Raw genomic sequence first — 21,885 nt, 5'->3', positions numbered from 1 at the left:
TTCTTTCATCTCTCACTCCCATCACCCAGACTGCAGACTCTCTGTACAACCCAAGCATCTGTGTTGGTGTCTTTTTTCTTTAAATGATTAGCTAAAATGTTGTATTCTCTCTTCTTAATTAAAAAAAATAATAATAGATGAATAGAATATATCGTTCTTAACATTTAGGACAAACTGTTTTGTCCTTCATTGCCCTTGACTTAAAAAATAATAGTCACTTAAATGGAGGAGAAAGTTTCTCATCTTTGATGTCAATGAAAATTTTAAACATGGGAAGGAAAAAAGGTCTTTGGCCTGTTCATAGCATGTAATGTTAGTTTCCATTTTTATTTGCTTGAGTTTTGTGCTAAAGGGTTTCTTCAGGAATACTTATGTTATTTTAAGGTTTTTCAAAATCACTGTATAGGGCCTTTGTTTATTTAAATCTGTAAAAGTTGATTGTTGGAAGTTTGCCAGCTGACTCCTGTCTCCGTAGCATGAGAGCTAGATCCATGCAGTCTCAGAACCATAATCAACTTTTACTTTACAGGGACTCCTACATCCAGAGAGTAAATACATAAAAAAATTTAAACACACACGTATAGAGAAGTGTTTGATAAAATGCCAAAGCCTTTTCTGAATACTTGTTTTAAAAAATGCTCTTCTTTCACTCTTTGTAGTCCTAACACAGTGTCTTTTGGGTATAGTTTCTGATATCAGATTCCCTTTGTCAGACACACATACCTTTTTAAAAATGTCTTCACAAGAGCACAATTATCTTGAATCTTCCCAATTCACCATCTGATTACATTTTCAAAGTTCAACCTAAATGAAAACCAAATAATGCTCACGTGTAAATGATGATGACAATTTGGGACCAAAGAGGCGTGTTTTCTTTTTAAAAAGAAATTTTAGCTTAAAATTTTATTTTGTACTTGATATTTCCAGTCCTTATCATGCGTGTTTATTAATCCCCCTATGATGGTAACTCTAAACATTTTTCGGTCACTGGCCCTTCTGAGAACAGAAAAGTTGGGGATAAAATGCACTTGCACAAAATCCCACATCCATTTCAGGGGGTTCATAGGTCACCACAGCTGACAGGTTAAGATTTTCCTGTAATATTTTCTCCTCAGTAAAAGCTGAACGCTGCTTTTGGGGATGGAGTGAGGAAAGAGGTGAGGGGCTGGGCAGCATTCCTGCTCTGTGCTCAGTAAAAGAGATTATTTTTAAAAAATACATAAACAGCAGTGGTCCAAGTTCTGTTTTAGTTAGAAAAACTGCAGGTTGGGTGCCTAGTCCAGCAAAGAAAGCAACAATGACACCAACTGTGTAGAAGTGATAATGGATCCAGGTTTGCAATGACCATGCCCTCAGAGAGCCCTTCAGAGCCAAATAAATGCATTTTTTCAACACCTGGGACATTGGATCTTCACTGCTTCTTGCTTTGCGTGGCTTTAAAAATTGTATTGTGTGCAGAAGTTATGGGTCAGTACTACTGTCTCATTTTCAAAGAACTTTAGTTGTAAAGTTACTTAGTGGAAAAGTTTCTCTTACTGATTTATTATTCAAGAAAAGAGATTTTCCTGACAAGTGGAACTAGTTCATAAGGATGAACTTTATGGGTGTCTTATTAGTATCATTTATTTCCCCAAATGTCACGTGAAAAATATTTGAATATTCAGTCAATATAGTAGAAAGAAAACAGATGTTTCCGTGGTTGTCCGAGGTGAATAAAGGAAGGAGTTGTTTAGATTCGAAGGTCTATCGTCAGAGGTTGCCCAGCAAGGCAAGGTTTTGCACTTTGTTCTATAACTATGTTTAGAAAAGCATTTCGTGATCGAATATTCATTTGTGAAGAGGCTTGGGTGGCAAGGAAGTAGAGTTTTTTATGAACAAGAGAAATTTACATTAGATTGTCTAGAGCTATTTTTTTATTAGATTAAATCTCAGCAAGATGAGGTCAGGCTGGGTTCTTTGCCCTCCATCATTGCCATTTTTTTCTTCTAAGTGAAAATAATTTGGCCCCCAGCTTTTTTATGCCCTTAGCCATGGACATTCCCGTTTCCATCCAGCACATTGACAAGCAACATCCCTAATTCCACCTCCACCTCAAGAAAACAGTTCTGTTTGGTTAATAGGAGACAAAAAGGTGCCTGTGAAATTAGGTACGCTGGGCATTTAATACTTTGATGCATAGTGTGTGCTTTTAAGACCACATTTAGAAAGTATCGATAACTTCAATGTCTGGTAATGACGTTCAGCCATTTGTTTTGGTAAGTAATTAAAGCGCCCTCTCTTTCCTCCTGCCCTAGGCCTCAGGTGTTGATCTAGATCAAGGGAGAGCGAGCTCACATGCTGCCGTTAGAGTGAATTTGTTCCCTAACCCATCCTGTGAATATCAATGCTAACAACAGTGTCTTGTGTGTGTGTGTGTGTATGTGTGTGTGTTTTCTTTTTTTTTTTCCTTTCCTTTTCTATCCTTTATTATTTTCTTTCTTTCTTTCTTTCTTTTTTTTAAATCAATGTGCTTTTTCCTTGTGAATAATTACATGTCTAGAAACAGCCATGGAGTGATTTTGCTGTTCTGAATGGGGGAAAGATTAATAGTGACATTTGGAAGGCAAGTATATTGTCAGATTTTAGCTCATTTAATATTTTGTCCTTTTTGCATGGCTGTGGCTGCATCTTCTTTGTGAATATCATGCATTCTGCAGGGACGGAGTGATGGGGCTTCTGGCTAGGGCTGTGGGACTCACACGTGTCGCCTTTTTTGATGTCTCCCATTGTGAATGACTTCAGGCTGATTGCCCCAGGTTCCTGTTGTCTTGTAAGAAGCGGCACTTGCACCAAACCGGCATCAGCAGCCCATGCATGCCTTTTTCTGCCTAAGCTCACATACACTCTCTGCCTCGTGCTGGGAGGACTTCTCTCCCCTTTGATGTTTGAGGCCATGTACTGGGTCATTCCCCTTTCTACATTAACAGGGATCTCTTTTCCTCTAGGATTTGCATGCAGCCACAGTCAACCCGGACCCCAGTTTAAAAGAGTTTGAAGGAGCAACACTGCGCTATGCATCCTTGAAACTCAGGTAGGGCGTTCAGAGCACCTGCCGTAATGAGTGGCTTTGTGCAGCTAGAGATTGCAATAGAATTCTAAGTCCAATTTTCTGTTTTTCTTTCTAGAAATGCCCCACATGCTGATGATGATGATTCTTGTAGTATCAACAGTGACCCAGAAGCTAAGGTTTGTAAGAAAGTGCTTTCAGCGACCAGATTAATATTCTTGCATCAAAATAATGACTTTGGATAACGGCCCAGTTTTTTACAAACCATCAACCCAGAGCCACTTAATAAGGAATTAGTCCTCAGTCCTCTCTCTTTCCTAATCTCCCCAACAATTAAAGTAAACCCCTCGGCCAAGTTAGGTTTGGGAGGATTTCTGTAATCATCACGACTCTGCTTGTATCTCACTACATCAGTTCTTTGTGCATCGCAATAAGTTAAAATTATCGTTCAAACAGGTGGGCTTCAGAAGCCTTTGAAGATGAGCCAGGCTCTGCCTTGCAGTGCCATGGGAGGGGCGGTGAACAGGTGCCACAGACCCTCACACCCACCTCCTCCAGGGCAGCCTCGCACCTGTGCAAAGCGAAAGTTCCTCCTCATTCCTGACCTAAACACAGGCCTGTTTCATGGTGGGGAACCAGCAGGACCAGCTGACGGGTATGCGACCTGTACAGTTGCACAGGGCCCTGCGCGGAGAATCAGGGCCCCGTGTTTTTCTGTGCAGTTGCTCTCTTGACGTTCTGCATACTTTTATCTTTGACTCTGTGCTCTGTAGATGAAGTGCAGTGGGGCAACGGAGTGTGCCCCGGGGGGTTGGAGCCTTGGCTTACGCACAGTCCCGCCACCTCCCTACCTGCGCAGTGTTTCTCAGCTGCCCGTTCCCCTGCTGCTTGGCACCTCAGGCCCTGCCCCCCACCCAGCAGTTACTGTTGCCTTCCACCCCTGTAGGGAGCTAGGTGTGAGCCTGGGGAGAGTTGATGCCGGGTACACAAACTCCATGGTGTCCCAGGAGGGGACAAAGTAGTGGCCTGCCCAGCTCAGGCGGACAGCACCGCAGTGAGTTCGCGGGTGACTCAGTGAGGCCCCGCCCACTCCCGATCCAGGTGCCTAGCGTGTCCCGGCACAGGCGTTGCAAACAGAGGGTCATCCGTTTGCTGTGGGCTGGGGTGGTGAGTCCACGGGAAAGGGGGATTCTTGGCTCAGTTTCCCCACCCCTGGCCAGGACGTGGTGCGTCGGCCTAGCAGCTGATGGTCTGTAGCGGTGGGCAGCCTGTGATGGTCTGCACTCACCCTGTAAGTATCCCCGTGCCCGAGAGAGGGTGACATTAAATGACAAGCAAAAAACACCGTTAGGAGTTGAGAGAGAGAATGCAGAAGAAAGGATAAAGCTTCATGTCTTAATACTTTTTACAGCTTCTCCCCCCCCTGCTTTTTGAACAGGGGGCCATGTGTTTTCATTTTGCATATTTCATTTTCAGTTGCAAATTATGTAGCTGAACCTAGATATTTTTCTGAATCCCAAAGTAGATCTGTGTCTACAAATAAAACAGCAGATAGGTTCCTGTAGCAGTAGTCAAGTGGGGAACACCGTGCAGGTTCAAAACCTTGGCTCCCTGGCCGGAAGCTGCCACATTGCCATTGGTTCTGTAAGAATCCCAGGGCTTCTCTGTTGCTCCTAGTTTGCTCAGCTTCCTTCTAAGCACAGCCTGATCAGGTTAAGGCTGCTCCAGAGCCAGCGGTGTTCTGAACAAGTTCTTGGTTGGCCTCTGACAACCCTGGCCTTTAAAGATAAATCTTACGGCAAGGAAGGGAAGGGACCTAGTAAAACAGGAAGGCAGGCTGTGAATAATTTGCTTTGCTACCAAGTGTTTTATAAGGGCTATCAGCAAAGACTGGAGGAGGAAGGGCGAGCAGCAGCAATATTTTTCTCCACCCGGAAGGGCTGGGCCAGTGATGTCTGTAAAGCTGAGTGTGAAATTGACAAGAGTGGGCCGGAAGGGTGATGCGTGGAACGGAGATTGAATGGGTAGCGGGAATTGGAGGTAATTGAGCTGTTACCTAAGAGGGTGCTTTCTCTTTTTCCCCCTCAGTTGTATTGCTTACTGAACTCTTGATCTACCACTGTTCTGTTCCCAACGTGTCTATTCTAGCACCTATTAGGAATTTGTTTATGTTAATAAGGAGGCTCAGCTTTCTTAGAAGTAACTAAAGTTGCACTTATGCACTTAGTTGTAAACAAAAGAGCATGTGTATTGTGTTATTTATTTTTTATCCTTTGTTCTATAAAAGATCTGAGGAGACTTATGAAAGCACTTACAAGCCACAGAAAACATAAGGGAAGAATCAGTGCATCTGTCTGTACTGGGACAGTACATGGAGTTAGAACAGATCAGACTGGGGAGAAGGAAAAAGCATAGGACTTTTTTTCAGAGCATAGGACTTGGCATAGTTAAGAAAAGTGACCTTTGGGTCCATTTTTGTACCTCCAGGTGATTATTTCTACTGAGGACTTTTATGGTAAATGGCATGAATTCCTGTAAGGGCATCTCAGAATCTTGAAAAAACCTCTGCAAACTACACGTGCTTCTAACTGCCCCCATCCCACCCGAGATTCTGAAGGTGCCCCGTGCTATAGAAAGTCACTGTCACTCTTGAGGACCCTAAGTCTGTTGGGAGGGGAAAAGGGTCTCAGAACCCTGCTTTCTATGAATCACACTGTGCATGAGGGAAAAGCATCTCAGTTCCTTGTGGAATATAATGGTTTTTCTAGCGCTCTGTTATAAAATAATTGTAATAATGAATATTTATTGAGTGCTAACTTTTTGCCAGGCTTAGTCCTAAAGACTTCGTTGCTGTTGACTCTCATCCTCACAGAAATTCAAGGGGCTGACTGTCATTATTGCAGATGAGGAAAATGAGGCATAGAAGGTTGAACAGCTACTCAACCAGTAGAGTCAGGATTTGAAGCCAGGCCATTTGGCTCCAGAGCCCATGCTCACTGGACTGTCCAAAGAAAAGTCTCCCTTGGGGCTTCACTCAGGGGCCACCATCGATCAATGTGATCAGTGTGCTTAACAATACTCCAAATTTATGTAAAGACACATAGAAGTTTGGATTTTGCTCATTGGAAGCAAAGGACAAACCCATTTCAAGTACAGCGTGGACCAGCTTCCCCGTCTGACTTGAGGCAGAGATGAACCCTAGACTCTAGAAGTGGAATGCAGGTTTTTTCAGACCATCCCTCAGTGGTGTAAGTTCAACCAGGCTTATGATAAAAGTTGGGCCAGAACAGGAGGAAGCGGGGGCTGGAGTGGAGCTCATCTGTGTGTCTGGCGATTGGCCGAGCTGCCCACTTGAGGTACCCCACACAGATGGCGTCCCTTTGGGGAAACTGAGTCTTGCTGTCCTTCTCTGGAGGCAAATCTCTCCACCTCCTGATGGAAGTGGACCAAGGGAAAGCCTGCAGGGAAGGCTAAGGTGATCCTTCAATGCTGTTTCCAACAGCACTAAACGAAATTGTTTTTTACAAATTTGGAACAAGTCCATTGGTTTAGAGCTGACTTTGATGAGGCCACTTTGGAGGTATTCCCCATCGCCACCACCCTCTGGCCTCCCCCATCTGCCCCCTTAGTCACTCCTCGCCTGTTTAATGCTGCCTGGGGCACCTAAGCAGGCAGAAGTGACAAGATCTAGGTTCCCAGATGTTCAAGCTTTCGATAGATCTAAAGATATCTAAAGGGTATCTTTAGTTAACCCTTTCCATTCTTTCAATTTGCCAAGGACTCAGGAACTGAGTGCCCCGCAAAGAAGCAGAAGGTATCCTTTCTTTAGGAAACAAAAATATTTAATTTCATGTACGATGGAATTCTAAATATAGTCCCCGAGGAATGATTACTCAAAAGATTATTATAGAAAATGTCTTCCTTACTCCCTCAATGAAACTTAGATGCTGGAAAAATAAAAGTCATTTTTAGACTATCAGGATATGAATCCTTCAGAATTCTCCCCAGCCGCTCTGAGTCAGAGCATCTTGATAATCAGTTGTTCAGTGAAACATCTAAGTAGCGACATAAATGAACCCTTCCCCCCATGCCACCCCACTCCTGCGAAGGCAAAGTATTTTTATAACTCTGACAGTGTTTTATGAGCCTACCTAACTTTATATACAGTAAATTTTTTTTTAGTTGATTGCAGTATGTGCATGAGTTTGTATATAATTCTGAGCTCTTTAACTTTTATTTTAAAATAATTATAGATTTACAGAAAAGTCCCAAAGATATTGAGTTCCCATATACATTTCCCTAATAGTAACATCTTCATAATCACGGACAATTATCCAAACTAAAAAATTAATATTGATACCGTATTATTAACTAAAATAGGCTTTATTCATTCCCATTTTCCCATTTTTTCCACTAATATCCTTTTCAGGACCTAATCTAGGATACTACATTGCATGTACTGAGCTCTTAAAAAACTACTTCACGTATTCCTTTCCACAATTCTCAGATTTATCATTCTTAATTCCATTATAATATTCCATTTAATTAATAGCACCATAATCTGTCTAGGCACCCAGTGGCCATAGGAACAATTTCCAGTACTACAGGGCAGAGTTACAACTTCATAAAAATAGGTGGCTTTTTTTCTTTTAAATCATTGCTTTGGTACAGGTTGCTAAAACGGTATTACCGTGTCAAAGGCTATGAACTTATGGCTTCTGTCATTTATTGCAAAACTGCTTTTCAGAAAAGGCTACGGCGGCATATAATTCCATCTGTAATACCCTAGAAGACACCTTTATCCACTGCCCATTATTCTTTAGGCTTTGTCATTTTTACTTATTTACCTTATTTTATTGCATGTGAGCTACTACCTCCTACTTTAAAACTCCCCCTCTTAAATTATCATCAACATAGGACACTTGTTTTGGTAGGTACAAAACCCTATGTTTATTATGAAACTCTGTGTTTCTGTCCTTTCTTGGCTGTCTTTTGCCCTTATTTTTCTATGCATTTTTTAAACAAAAATTTTATTTTGGAATAATTTTGGATTTACAGAAAAGTGACAAAGATAGTACAGAGAGTTCCTGTATACCCATCGCCCAGCTTCCCCCAAGGTCCTATCTTACGTAACCGTAGTACACTTGTCAAACCTAAAAATGAATAGGGATACGAAACTATTAACTAAACACCTTATTCTGATTTTACCAGTCGTTCTTCTAGGTCCTTTTTCAGTTCCAGGATCTAACTCAGGACAGTACGTGGTGTTTAGTCCCTCTGCATTTTTAAATTCAAAACTTTGTTATTGTACTCTTAAAGATGTTTTTCTAATTATTTTTTTCTCTATTTTGCGTCACTTCTCCATGTGAAATGTTTTTAAATGTCTGCATGTACAAGCTTTTTGTAGATAGTTGCCTCTTGTGCCTCATTTATCAAGAAGGCAATTTCTAGTCATGTCTGAGCGGCCAGGTAGCTTGCACTCCTGAATCCCCACGATTCTGCGCTCTGCCCCCTGGGCTCATCCTACTACCTTAGAACCCTAATTTAGCCCTTTAAAACGTTCCTTTTCTCACGGCATGTGGCTTATTGCTGGCCAAATGCTTGACTAGAATGATTAACCCTAAAATAAAAGCCAGTTTTAATTAAATTGTAGAAAACTGAATGCTTTGAAAAATATGTACGAATACCTTAGAGTGCTTTCCTCTCCTTTGTGTTCGCTATGCTCAGACTTCTGTAAAGGAAGTGTTCTGCCATCTTGTGGACAGTATTAAAATTACGTCCCTAAAGAAATTAGCATTTCATTTGAAGTCATTGAATGGCTTAAAGCTAGAAGTGACATTAAAGGTGATCGAATGGTCCTCCTTTACAGGTGAAAAAGTGAATCCCAGAAAATTTGTGTGCATAACTTTCCTAGGGTTCCACAATGAGTGGTGGAGATGGCATTCAAAGGTGGGTCTCCTGGGCCTCTGACCAGGAGTCAAGAGTGTGTGACAAATCATTTTCAGGATATTTGTGAGGAGAAGTAATTAGAACTGCTTTCAGAACACTGTTCTTCGGTATCCACAACAAGGGAACTGGGTAAGGAGGATTATTTTTTCCCAAGCATTAAATTCTCTGGGTTTCAGCTTCCTCGGCTGTAAGATGAATGTGTTATCGTCTCAGAAGTCACTTCTGGTTCTGAGAAATTTTCAGATCTGAAATGAAGTGAGCAGTCCTGATCTATGGCGTCTGGAGATTAAATAGTTCAGTCTGGTCTATCTCCAGATCTGGAGAAGGAAAGAAAGAGGAGTTTGAGCCCAGGGCTGGAGAGAGGGAGCAGGCTCCCTTTTCTGAACACACGCTCTGCCCGCGCCCTGCACTGTGCTAGGCACCTACATGCAATTTTCCTGCAAACGCCAGGTACCGTGATTGTTTCCCCCATATTACAGATAAGAAACTGGTGCTTTGAACAGGGTAAATAATTCATTTTATCACACAGCCAGTAACTGGTTGGAACTGGAACTCAAACCTAGTTGTATTTGACTCCAAGGTCTAAGGGAGCGCCGTGCCCACCCACTCCCAGGGATCGTTTCCCTAAGCTTTATGGTTGCTGGCTGCCTGGGTGTCTGAGGTGGAGGTAGCAGGGATGTCAGAGGTAGGCAGGGTGGGGGGGACTGGAGAGTCATTGCTTGAGGACAGACTCCCCCTTCCTTTCCGGCGCTCCCAGATGGTCCAGTCCTTGGCAGTGCCTTCAGACTTTCCAATGCCCATATTGACAGATCCAGATTCAGTTGTTCTGGGGCCGGACAAGGTACTGCAGTTCTGCTAAGCTCTCGGGCGCTGCTTATGCTGCCAGCCTATACACAACACGTCAAGCAGCAACAGTAAAAAGTTTGAAACCAGCTAAATAAGGTGTCATTTCTGTGTATCCTCTACAGTCTTCCTACACAGTACCTCCCAGTTCTGTCATGGCCATTTGCAGCCAGTTCCCAGCTGCTCGGGGATATCTTTCCCAGGCACTGGTTTTCGTGAAAGCTTTGCCTGTCTCTGTCCTCTTTTGTTATAACCTGCCCCAGATGGAGAGAAAAGAGAAAGAGGTGATACACATCAGTTGGTCAGTAGGTTTGACAGAGGAACGTCCTGAAGTGAACGGTGAATGAACATGAGATTCTAATATTCATCTGTAAGCTTTATTTATCTGTGCCCTCCCTTGGTTCCTATTCGCATAGATTTTCCTGAAATAATTATATTAGTGGCTACTGACTAGATTAGCACTAATAGATAAAACAGGAAGGGGTAGGGAGTATCTTTTCTCATTCAGATTTATTTCTGGTCTGTGTAGCAAATTCGTTATCAGTACTTAGCATTTGTATGGGATTTTTATGTTTGCATGTAGTTCTTAGAATTGACTTTTGTTCATGTGGCACGGGTTATTTTCTTTCAGAAATCCTGATCTGTATGAGAAGTTTGGGTTTGATTTCTGTTGTTGATTCATTAATTGAGTCAAAAACATTTATTGAATGCTTAATGTTAAAGGAAAGCTGTGTGTTACAGTGGCTAAGAGCATGGACTCTGGGCCCCGACTGCCTTGATTCAAAGCCAGCCTCTGCTACTTATTTAGCTGGGTGACCTTGGGCAAGTTACTTAGCCTCTCTGTATCTCAGTTTCCTCATCTAGAGAGTGGGCATAATAATAGTACCTATCCCACAAGGCTATAGTAAACATTAAGTGAATTGATATAAACATAAGATCTATGTCAAGTGCTTAGAACCACCTCTATCATGCTTTATGCATTAGACGTTATGACTCTTCTCTTACAAGGAGGAACGGCTATGTCCCCTGCCTTCACGGGGCAGACAACAAACAGGGAAATTCAGTGCATTGTGCTAAGTGCTGAGCTATCGTGTCACGGATGCTGAGCTGGGGACATCTGTCCTGGCTGGGAGGAAGGGGTGGCATATGGTTTTCCAGAAGGAGATGATGCCTAAACTAATGAGTGTACTTGCACTGCAGCGGGATTTAGTGATTCTCTCCCAAAATGTAAATGTAAGTGCTCAAGATTAAAAAATAATTTTATATGTAATTTTGTGTTCATTTTCAGCAAATGCTTTTAGGAACAGATCTATTAAGATGAGGCCCACCCATATTTGTCCAATACTGCAGATAACATTGTTTCTGTCATCTGTTAATGTGTACGCATGTTACAAGCTATGCCCAAACTTGGTAGCTTAAAGCAATCATTGATTTTGCTCCTGAAATAAATTTTGTGGGTTCAGGAATTTGGGAAGGGCTCCATGGCGCAGTTCCTTTTTGATCCACATGGGGGCATCTGGGGGCAGGTGGGGCTGGAGAATCCACTTCCAAGATGGCTTCTTCACTCACGTGCTCGGTGGCTCAGTGTTCCGTGGCCACTGTCTCTCTTCATGTGGCGTCTCATCCTCCAGGGCCTCTCCGTGTGGCTTGGAGTTCTCACAGTGGTGGTCTCTGGGTAGGCAGGTGTACTTCTCACATGGTGTCTGGCTTCCAAAAAGCAGGAAGCTTCCTGAAGCCACCAGGTGAGACAAGGCTGTTTCAGGAGATGGCATCCCATCCCTTCCACCCTGTCCTGTTGATCAGAGCAGTCACAGCCCAGACCCAAGGTGGAGACACAGACTCTACCTCTTGAGGGAGAGTGTCAGGGTCATGCTGCAGCGAGCATGTAGGATGCAGCGGAGAGGGTGCTTTATTCCTGCCATCTTTGGGACATACAGTCTGTGACAGATGTTATTCTCACATTTTAGTTATTCAGCGAAAACGCCCTTAGTGAGGGGCATAACTGTCAACACAGTTGAATCAGGAAACCAAGGCATGGAGCCAATGACGAACATACCAAGTCCTGGCAGAATGAGATTTCATCCTCTCATGAACGGCTTTGAGGTTGACATTCACAAAGAGAAAATAAGGACCATCTCAGTCAAGCCTTAGGAGAGGTGGAAGGAGCACAGAGAGGCAGGGTTATCTGCCCAAGAGTGTATAGCTCGTCTGGGAAGAGCACGACTCGAGCCAGGCTCCTGACCCTGGTCCAGCGTGGTTTTTCCACTGAGCACGGCGACACTCACTGTCTCTTGGACACTGAGCCATTGGCCTTCGGTACTCATTTTTGTCTCCGGGCCCAGAGGCCAGCTTTTGTGTTTCTAAAACTGTTTTCCTCCGTTTATTTGCCAACATGACCATGCATAATGCCGTGTTTCTGGCAGAGCCACGGCTCCCTTTCCCTTATTAACTTCTGGTCACTACGCTTGCCTGAATGAGCAGTTGAGGAGTTGGCAGCCACGCGAGCCCCCGGGTTTTGAAAGGCACCGTTGAAACGAGCTGCATTGTTATCCACCTGTCGACAGCTGCGCCCTCTGGTGGGCAGATGCCTAGATGGCTAATTAAGGAGAGGCAGACTTCCTTCTTCCCTTGAAGGAAGGAAGCAGGAAACAGGTGAGGTGATGGGCGGCCCCCAGCAGCAGGGGTGGAGGTGGGCATCCTGAGAGTGCAGGGGCAGCAGATGTGTCAACCTGGCCCCGTGAGATCCTGCCAGAGAATTCTGGGCCGTGGGTATTCTCAGAGCTGGACAGCCTCAGGTAGAAGCAGCAGCAGTGGTACCTTCATCGAGCAGGGCTGGGTCCTCTAGGAAGAGCCAGTTGGTCGAGCCCTGAGGGTGTCCCGAAGCTGGCATTCCGAGGCTGCCCAGAAACTTGACAACACATACCAGGTCTCCTCTTCTCGGGGCTGTTGCCTGAGAACTTAATGCCGGTGCCAGTACTGAGGCAGTACCGTGAACATTTCTTATTTATTTGCAGTTAATGAAATTGATAGAGAAGTGATGGTTCCTCCTACAGGACTATGAGAATAATTCAGACACTGAGCCATTTTAGCTAAGCCACACTGTCCCCTCATGCCTATGCCTCCTGTTTAAAATCTTACTGAAGTGTGAAGCCACAGTGATCAGAGCCTGAGCTCTTCGTCTGCTCCGGGCTCTGGTGCTTCCAAGGAAATGGTTTTAATAGTCAGGTTTGCATATTTTCAGTCTCTAAATTGACAGGAAGTGCGACAGCTCTCAACAGTTGTCTGTAACCAAGCCATCCATCCACTCATTCTACATATATTTATTCAACAACAGTTGCATGCAAGGTGAGATATCAATCAGACCGAGGAGAGGAGCAGAAGAAAGTAATACAGCAGAGAAAAATGGTAATCCCATTTAAGAGTGACAGTTACAATGTTACTGGACTTGAGAAAGAGACGATTTGAGTCTGTATGTGGAATTTCAGTTGCTTCCTGTTGAAGGAGACATTTGAGATCAGGTCACTGAGCATAGTCCATAAATAATTGAAATTGGCAGCCTAAGTGTTTATTAACAGACGGATGGATAAAGGAGATGTAGTATGTATATGCAGTGGAATATTATTCAGCCACAAGAAAGAAAGCTTGCTGTGTGTGACAAGCTTTGGACACGAATAGACCTTGAGGGTGTTATACTAAGTGAGATAAGTCAGACAGAGAAAGACAAATACTGTATGATGTCTCTTATAAGTGGAATCTAAAGAAGCCGAACTCTTAGAAGCAGAGTAGAAGGTTACCAGGGGCCGGGAACAGGGGAACTGGGGAGATGTCGTTTAAGGGGACACACCTACGACTAGTAGATAAGTAAGTCCCGGGGATTCAATGCACAGTGTAGTGATTATAGTCAACGATACTGTATTGAAAACTTCAAAGTTGCTAAGAGACTAGATCTTGATTGTTCCCACCACAGAAAAGAAATGATAAAAATGAGACATGATAGAGGTGTTAATGAATGCCATGGTGGTGGTCTTACTGAAATATATAAATGTATCAAACCAGCACATTGTACACCTTAAACTTACACAAATGTTATATATCAATTATATCTCAGTTTTTAAAAATTAATTTAGAAATAACTCAATTGACCTTAAAAGATCCTCAGACTAAAAATCACTTCATTAAGACTGTGCTTAGCTGATGAACCAACACATTCTTTTTTTTTTTTTTTAATTTATTTTATTTATTTGTTTTTGGCTGTGTTGAGTCTTCGTTGCTGCGCACAGGCTTTCTCTAGTTGCAATGAGCAGGGGCTACTCCACTGCGGTGGCTTCTCCTGTTGCAGAGCATGGGCTCTAGGCATGCAGGCTTCAGTAACTCTGGCACAAGGACTCAGTAGTTGTGGCTCACGGGCTCTAGAGTGTAGGCTCAGTAGTTGTGGTGCACGGGCTTAGTTGCTCCACAGCATGTGGGATCTTCCTGGACCAGGGCTCGACCCCGTGTCCCCTGCCTCGGCAGGTGGATTCTTAACCACTGCACCGCCAGGGAAGCCCGAACCAGCACATTCTTACCCCACGTCTCCAGCCAGACAACACTGCAATTCACCTCCTGTGGGCACAGAGCAAAAATGTGTCTCTTTGGATTCCCTTACAGTCTCTCATTCTCTCAGCATACCTGCTGCTCAGGAAGGGGACACAGGTCCACACCCAGGGCCCACTTTTCTGCTCCAGCCACATTCCCAGTGGTAGGTTTGACCAGCAAGTGACCCCTGTCTCTACTGAAGCTGGAACGTTGGCCCATGTAAATGACACATGGACCCTAGAAGCAAGAATATATGATTTCTCAAAAAGCCCTTCTCCTGGGCTTCCCTGGTGGCGCAGTGGTTGAGAGTCCGCCTGCCAATGCAGGGGACACGGGTTCGTGCCCCGGTCCAGGAAGATCCCACATGCCGTGGAGCGGCTAGGCCCATGAGCCATGGCCGCTGAGCCTGCGCATCCGGAGCCTGTGCTCCGCAACGGGAGAGGCCACAACAGTGAGAGGCCTGCGTACCGCAAAAAAAAAAAAAAAAAAAAGCCCTTCTCCTGAGAGCCATGATTTTTTTCAGAGCTGTGAGTTCAGATGAGATCTATAGCAACCTATTTTACAGAAAATGTCAGTTTTCCCTCTTCACCTAATGCTATAGGCCAGTGTCACTTAGCAACTCAAATACTATAAGAAGCTCATCTCTCCTTCTTCAGATATTCTAATACATGTCTGCCCTGTTTTGGTTGAGATCTAGAAACAATGAAATGAATGGATATCCAGCGTAGACCTTCATCATTTGGGAACAGTAGAGGGTTGGGTGGAGAAGGAAACTAACGTTGCTCTGATTCCAGCCATGTGCTGGGCACCCTACTGGGTGCTTTACTTGCAGCGGGCCCTCTGATTCTCGGAACAGCCCTGCAAGGGGGCGGGTGATGTTGTTATTCCCACTTTACAGATGAGGAAATTGAGATTCAGAGAACCCACGTCACTTTCTTAAAATCACACATCAGTTGTATGGACGAACTGCAATTTGAGCCTGAGTGAAGCGGACTCTAAAGCCCGTGTTCTGATAATAAAATACGGTGATGATTGCTGATGTTATTGAGCGTTTAGTATGTTACGGGGCACATATATACCAAGGTGGTTTGGGGGCCATTATCGGTAAGCTCAGTTTCTGTCTTTCAGGCTTATCTAGCACCTCTGTAAAAGGCAGTAGCAAACACTCCCATGGGACTTCCACTGTCCTGCTTTCCCACAAACCCCAGGAGCTGTGTTCTTTTATTTCTCCTATTTTTAGTTGAAGCTGAGGCACAGAATCCTACATGACCTGCCCACAGTTTCGGAGCTGATAGATGGCCGAGCTGAGATGTGAACCCAGGCAGTCTGGCTTCAGAGACCAAGCTTTTAACCTCTGGGCTGTCCTTCCTCTTGTGTAGGTGGGCCTTCCCGTGGTCTTGCAAGCATGCCTTTGGTTTGGTTCTCTGAGTCCCTGTGTGATCGTTGTGTGGGAGTTCTATACCATGAGCTCAAGTTCACCTGAAGATGTGCCACTGTATGAAAGATTGAGAGGAAAAATAAAATATGTTTTTATGTGTGTGTTTTGGTTTTGTGTGTATGTGTGTGTCTTTTAGTGGATTACCCAAGTACTTGACTCCCGGTGAATGACAGAAGAGGAAAAAACAGCTAGAGTCTTTGTCTCTAATGCAGGGCCATGTTCCAAGGGGAAAGGGTGTGAAGTAGGAGCTGGAATCCCTGGGTTCTGGGCCCAGTGCTGTCGGGGATGAGCTGTGTGATTTTGTTAACATCACTTTTCTCATCTGTAAAATGGGATGGTACTAATGCATAGTCCGGGAGACTCATAGTATTACTGTGAAGACCAAGTAAGATGTTATACAATAGCAATGTTTTGCTGTACAGCACTAGCTAAACATGATGTATGGTTTTGGTCTTCCAAAAGTTTCTTTAAAAATTCGGATGTAATGGTTCCCAGCAGCCCCGTCAGTCATGGTGATTTACGTGTTTTTGCTGCTCTGTAGGTCCCATCAGCTGGAGGCTGTGTGGGACTGAGCCCAGTCCCAAGTATGCCATCTTTAAGGCCACCCTCCCTCTCTCTCTAATCCATTTAGTTTGGGAATCATTTTGGTGATCACAGTATTACAATGTGTCATAGCTTAAGTGAAGCAGCATTGCTTTCTTTTTTCTAGACCTTAGAAATAAAATAGGAAATGTCTCGTAACACACTGGTTATTAATGAAAATGCAGATAGTACCAGCTTATATAAGTTATACGAGGAGCTTTAATCTAATTTTTGGAACGGAGGCAGTGATGTTAGGAATAAAGAATTTCCTTTGTGTCAGTGGGATTGAGTGTTTGGTGCCTCATCTTATAGACAAAACAAACCTTGAACCAGGTTTTTGACTCGTTGCCGTTTGTGCGTGCGTGTGTGTGATTTCTCACTTTACGTAGAGCATATTGCTCTCCCCTTTTTCTGTATGTTAGGGCGAATTTATGTAAAGCCTTCATCAATTCAGAATTGCTGGGTGGTTCACCTGGAATAGCAGTGAAGCACTTGAGTTCAGTAACGCAAGCCTTCCCTTCCTAGTGCGCTAGTGCCCGGGTAGAAGCCCAGGCTGGTCTCAGCCTCTAGAGTTCTGGTTGAAAAGCTTTGGGCTTCAGCCACCAGGAGCTTTATACTAGCTTTTAAGAAAAGAAAAGTTACTCCAAAGTTCTATGTACATATTATTGACATCGAAGTTGCCCCCCTTTTACAGGAGACTCCAGATTGTTCCTTCCTTAGTTGCTACTTCTCCCCAGCATTTACAGCGACTTCAGAGATTACAAAGACTGCCGAAAAGTGGGGGACTGCAGCAGAATCTGGCCTGCTGCCGTTAACAGCATTCAAGTACTCGTATTGTCCACGAGATGAGATGATAAATAATGTAGCATTTGTAAAACATTTTCCCAAAAATCTTTTTTTCAACTTATTAAAAGTTAACATGGGGGGGAAAAATTGACCCAGGAAGGAAGCTGAGAAAGTTACCAGTGGCCCATAGCGTATTTTGGCATCACGTTACGTACGGAACCTCCCCATTCCTCTGACGTTCTTTGCGGACCTCTCTCTATGAAAGATTCAAGGCCGCAGAGGCGAGCGCGCGCCAGAGCTAACTGTGTACTGGCGGGGTTGTGATGTGTGTGCTAGGTGAGGCTGGTCCCCGTTCCCACAGAGCAAGCTGTGTGGAGTTAAGGTAATGCGGTTTCGCTAGCCCTAGAGCACTCCACGTTGTTAATAAGTGAAGATATTCTCAAGACAGAAAAATACATTTTATTTTGTGTCCTCTTTTATGTGCTTAAGTGGAACTACCATCTTCTCCTTCAAGACGTAAAGACTCTTCCCAAAGCAGTTCGAAAAATGGGATGGTTGAGGTTCTCATGTATTGACATGAAGTAAGTTTCACAGGGGTTGTATTTTACATGCAGAATTGTAACCTGTGTACAGAATAAATCTCGTGTCTCTGGTCTGGTCATCTCTGTTGAAACAGGAACATCAGTGGGGACAGTTAACATCCTACTTTCAAAGCTTTGCCCCAGGAGTGAAGAGTCCACAGCCCCCTTGGTAGAGGGTTTCTTGTATTAGTATCTCTTTTCCTTATGAAGTTCATCATTACTGCTTTCCAGATTCTTCTTGTCTTTGCAGAGCCCCTACACCTTGCTCGACGCCCTAGGTAGAAGGATGACTTTGGGTTGCATTTTCCCCACACTTTTTCAACTGCCTCACGATAACGCTTCTCATTCTTCTCTGAGAAAATTAATCCAGGCTCCCTCCACCTTTCTTGACGATTCACAGGACTCATCGCACTTTGATTAGTTTTGGTGATTTTTCTCAGGATACCCTGCATCTTCTCCTTGGAAGAAAAAAATGAATCAACAGATGTTAAGTGCTGCTGGTGTGTGTGGCACTTACCTGGGCATTGTGGGAGAAGAAAAACACACACAAGGGCTCCCTGACCTCATGTGGCTCCTGGGAGAGGGGTACGGTGTTGAGAATCAGGACACCCCACTGCTCACCTGTACTGGCCGCTCACAGGCCAGGAGACCCTGGATGAGTCACTTCCCCTGATGGGCCTCATCAGTCAAGCAAAGGGGACAAGCAGAGCTTTGAGTTCAGCTCTGAAAACAAGGCTCAGAGGCTAATGGGGGAGGTGGCATTAATTCAAAGAATAGTAGAGCATTAAGAGGTGAGCTACTGAGTATCTACAGTAAGAGTCCAGGAAAAGGGGAGATGAATTTGGGAATGAGGCTTCTCCTTGAATATGGCCCAAATCACTGGACCTCCACCCCAGGTCCATTCAGGGGGCAGGGCTGCAGTGGTCCCACAGGCAGCAGTCATGAGCCTCAGGCAACAGCAGGAGCTGCCGTGACCCGAGGTGCCCTGGCCCCGAGGCTATGTACCCTGAATAATGCGAAGTTCTCTCTCCCTCCCTCTGCCCTCTGCCCCTTCCTGCCAGGAACTCCTCTCTGCCCCCGTCTGTAAGTCTCCAGCAAGGCTCGCCTCCACTAACTGCTTGCTTCCATCTCGAGGCTTTGTGACAGCATCCAATCTGCAGTCACTTCCCTTGGAATTTGGGGAATCCATTGCCTTGCAGCATTCTCTGGGCCCTCCCTTCTCCATGGTTATTTCGTGTGACCACCAGGGAAGTCTTAGAAGTTTCTGCTTTCTGGAGCTACAGGGTTCCTTAAGGCTCCTTCTTTCCTTGTGTCCACACACACACACAGGATAAAACCTGAGTGTACTTGAGACACAGGTGTGTTTCCTGCTTGTGAGGAGGGGCCACAAGGAGCCTCTGGTCAATCTGTCTTCAGATGGAGTCCTGGATAGTCTGTTCTTCAGATACCTTGCCACCTCTGGGAGTAGGTTTTTAGCCTTTAGTCTATTGCTGGAAATGTCCTCCTTTTTAATATCTCAGCTCTGTGAACATGCGTTCCTACCCTACAAACTCAATATAGCTAATTTGAAGCAAAGTCTTTAAAACAACTACTTAAAATACTTCTTTCTTCTTGAATTGCCATCAATGTCTTGGCATAGCGAGTGTTCATACTTACTTCATCTTTGCATGACACAGTGATTCCAGTGGGTCAGGTACCATCTCAGTAAGTGGCGGTGACTAAGGGAACCCTGTAGGGACAGACTTCCCTGCCCACTGCACCCCGCACAAGACAGACACTCATTCTTGTTAGCGGCAACTCTGTGCAGTGCTCTCAGGGACTCGGGTCTACTCATTTGTGAAATGAGATGGTCGGGTTCCGGGATCCCCAGATCCCTTGTGCTCCGGGTCTCTGTGCAGTGGGCAAAGGCTCTGGCCGTGTGTGTACCGTGTAGACTTCTGGGAGTCAGCTTCAAGAGCGAGGACCTGGTGAAGGCTCCCTTGAGGGGTGCTCAGTCAACAGCTGTGCTTTTAATTGAGGTCTTTGTAGGTCTTCCCACTTTATGAGTTCATTCATCTCAGACATTCATCTCAGACACTGTAAAAAGTTGCAGATTTTTCCTTTCTTCGTGAGCAATGCAGTTTAAAAAAAAACTTTCTTAAAAGCCAGCAGTAAAAACTACCATCAGTCCCAATAATGATGATGAGTATGGCTTTTACCGGGCACCAAATACTGCTCAAAGCCTACTTGATGTGTATGAACTCATTTAACCCTCACAGCGATCAGATTCTGTGCTTAGGGGCAGAGGAGACTGCCGACCAAGCCCCTGCCTTCATGTAGTTTGTGTCCCAGTGTGGGGAGAGAGAGAAACAGCAAAACACAGAAAGTGGAATATACATACATGAGGTGAAAATACATTAGGTGAAAATATGGAGAAAAATAAAGTAGGGAAAAGAGCTAGACAGTGCTGGGAGGGGTTGCAGTTTTAAATAGTCTGGGAAGGCCTCCTGAGAAGGTGACATGAGAAAGATGTGAGGGAGGGAACCAGGGAGGTAAGGGGGAGCCTGCGGGGAGGAGGGATCCGCCGGGAGACCAGCGACGAGAGCCCAGGGCTCCGTGGTTCCTAGTCCCACCTACACCGGCTATACCCAAATCCAGAAAGCTAGAGTGATCCAGTCCCCCTCCACCACCCTGCGCCCCCCAGCCTTGCTCTAGGAGGAGGGGCAGGTATGGTTGGTTCTCACTATTGTAGTGGGTCTATGAAGCTCTGTAAAGGCACTGCCAACACTGAATTAGCAAACGCTGAAAAACAGTATTCCTCGGGAAGGTGCAGAGTTAGGTTCCTGCGAGCCTCTGGTCACATTTTTGTCAGCCTGTCAATACATAACCTAATTTTATGTGTGTTTCTGTTGAAAGACACCTGATTTAATACATATTGTTGATTCATAAGCCTTGAGCCTACGGTCAGCAGCACTGACTCACGCCTGAGTGAAGCTCATCGAACACATGGATTTCCTCCAGAAAGCACATTACAGCCTTCTCCCGCCAGAACACTAGCCAGCATTTCAGTGCTACACTTGGAGGCCGTTTTAAACAGCGAAATCACCAAGAAAAAGCACACGCACATATACAAAAAGGTGCTAAATAGACCACGGAAAGGGCACTCGTTTGCAATATGAGGGCTGAAACAAGAAGACTTGTTCAACCTCAGCTGGGAACATGCAACCCAGATTTTTTGCCAGTCTTTGCATGTCCACGAGTGACCACAAACGTGCCACAAATATTGATGTGGAGGTTGCAGATAAATTTCGGAGAGTAGGTGAATGTGCAAATATGGAATCCGCAAATAATGAGGATCAACTGTATTTGCAGTTGAGCTATTTAGAGGAAGGATTTATTCAAGACCCACGTGGCATCATTCTTAGTGGGGTCATCTATTGGGTGCATTTTAGAAGAGGATCAAATTAGTTCTGAATCGCCTCAGAAACAGCAGCGTTTGGCTAAGTGTTATGAAGAATGGTACTCTGTTTATTTGAGTTTTGCATTTTTCCATGTTGCAAATAGATTTGGTACCAGCTGACATTGGATCTGTAACCTCCCAGTCTCCCCAGTGTCCCGGCCCCGACTATGCCCAGGTCTCCAGGTCCCCAGCCCCCAACGCAGAGGGTACAGTCTGTCTCCTGACCTCAGGCTCTCTCTGCTCCTTCCTTTGGATCAGCATCCCCTCTAGAGCTCACATGGCCATCTTGCTCGCCCCAGCGAGATAAAATGGCCAACTTTATGTGCAGAACTTGAGTCTTCATTATGGTTTTACTCTGTGCTTTCTCTGCAAATAACATTTCTCAACAGAAATAATAGAAATCTGTAGTGTAAATCAGCCATGTGGACCATACGACTTGCCTCCCAATCTTTTCCAAGACTCCTGTATGGGAAAACTAAAAGACCACTCACACTTCCAGGGCGGAACAATGGTTTCCCAGGAGTGAAGACGTCTGCTGCTTCTGGCTCCAGCCAGCCTCGCTGCTGGGCCTGGACGGGCATGGGCTCTTACTAAAGCTGTGAGAGAGTGGGCCGTGAGCTGATGTTACTGCCACAGACTCGGCTTT

The 21,885-nt window shown here is 44.7% G+C and overlaps 1 protein-coding gene across 14 annotated transcripts in view; it reads left to right on the top strand.

Moving 5' to 3' along the window:
- APBB2 (amyloid beta precursor protein binding family B member 2) overlaps positions 1-21,885 on the top strand; it is a 375,114-nt gene that overhangs the window by 262,471 nt on the left and 90,758 nt on the right. For 11 of the 14 annotated variants that reach the window (XM_079919402.1, XM_079919412.1, XM_079919413.1 and 8 more), the window contains 3 exons: positions 2,540-2,602; positions 2,985-3,070; positions 3,165-3,225. In XM_079919402.1, coding sequence (XP_079775528.1) covers positions 2,540-2,602; positions 2,985-3,070; positions 3,165-3,225 — 210 coding nt within the window. The remainder of the gene's footprint in view (positions 1-2,539; positions 2,603-2,984; positions 3,071-3,164; positions 3,226-21,885) is intronic. The other 3 variants (XM_079919405.1, XM_079919404.1, XM_079919403.1) reach the window with 1 other exon arrangement.

This window comes from Stenella coeruleoalba (genome assembly GCF_951394435.1).
Source record: "Stenella coeruleoalba genome assembly, chromosome: 4".
In the NCBI taxonomy this organism is placed as follows: domain Eukaryota; kingdom Metazoa; phylum Chordata; class Mammalia; order Artiodactyla; family Delphinidae; genus Stenella; species Stenella coeruleoalba.
The sequence above is the reverse complement of the archived record's forward strand: the minus strand, read 5'-3'. Positions and strand labels throughout refer to the sequence as shown.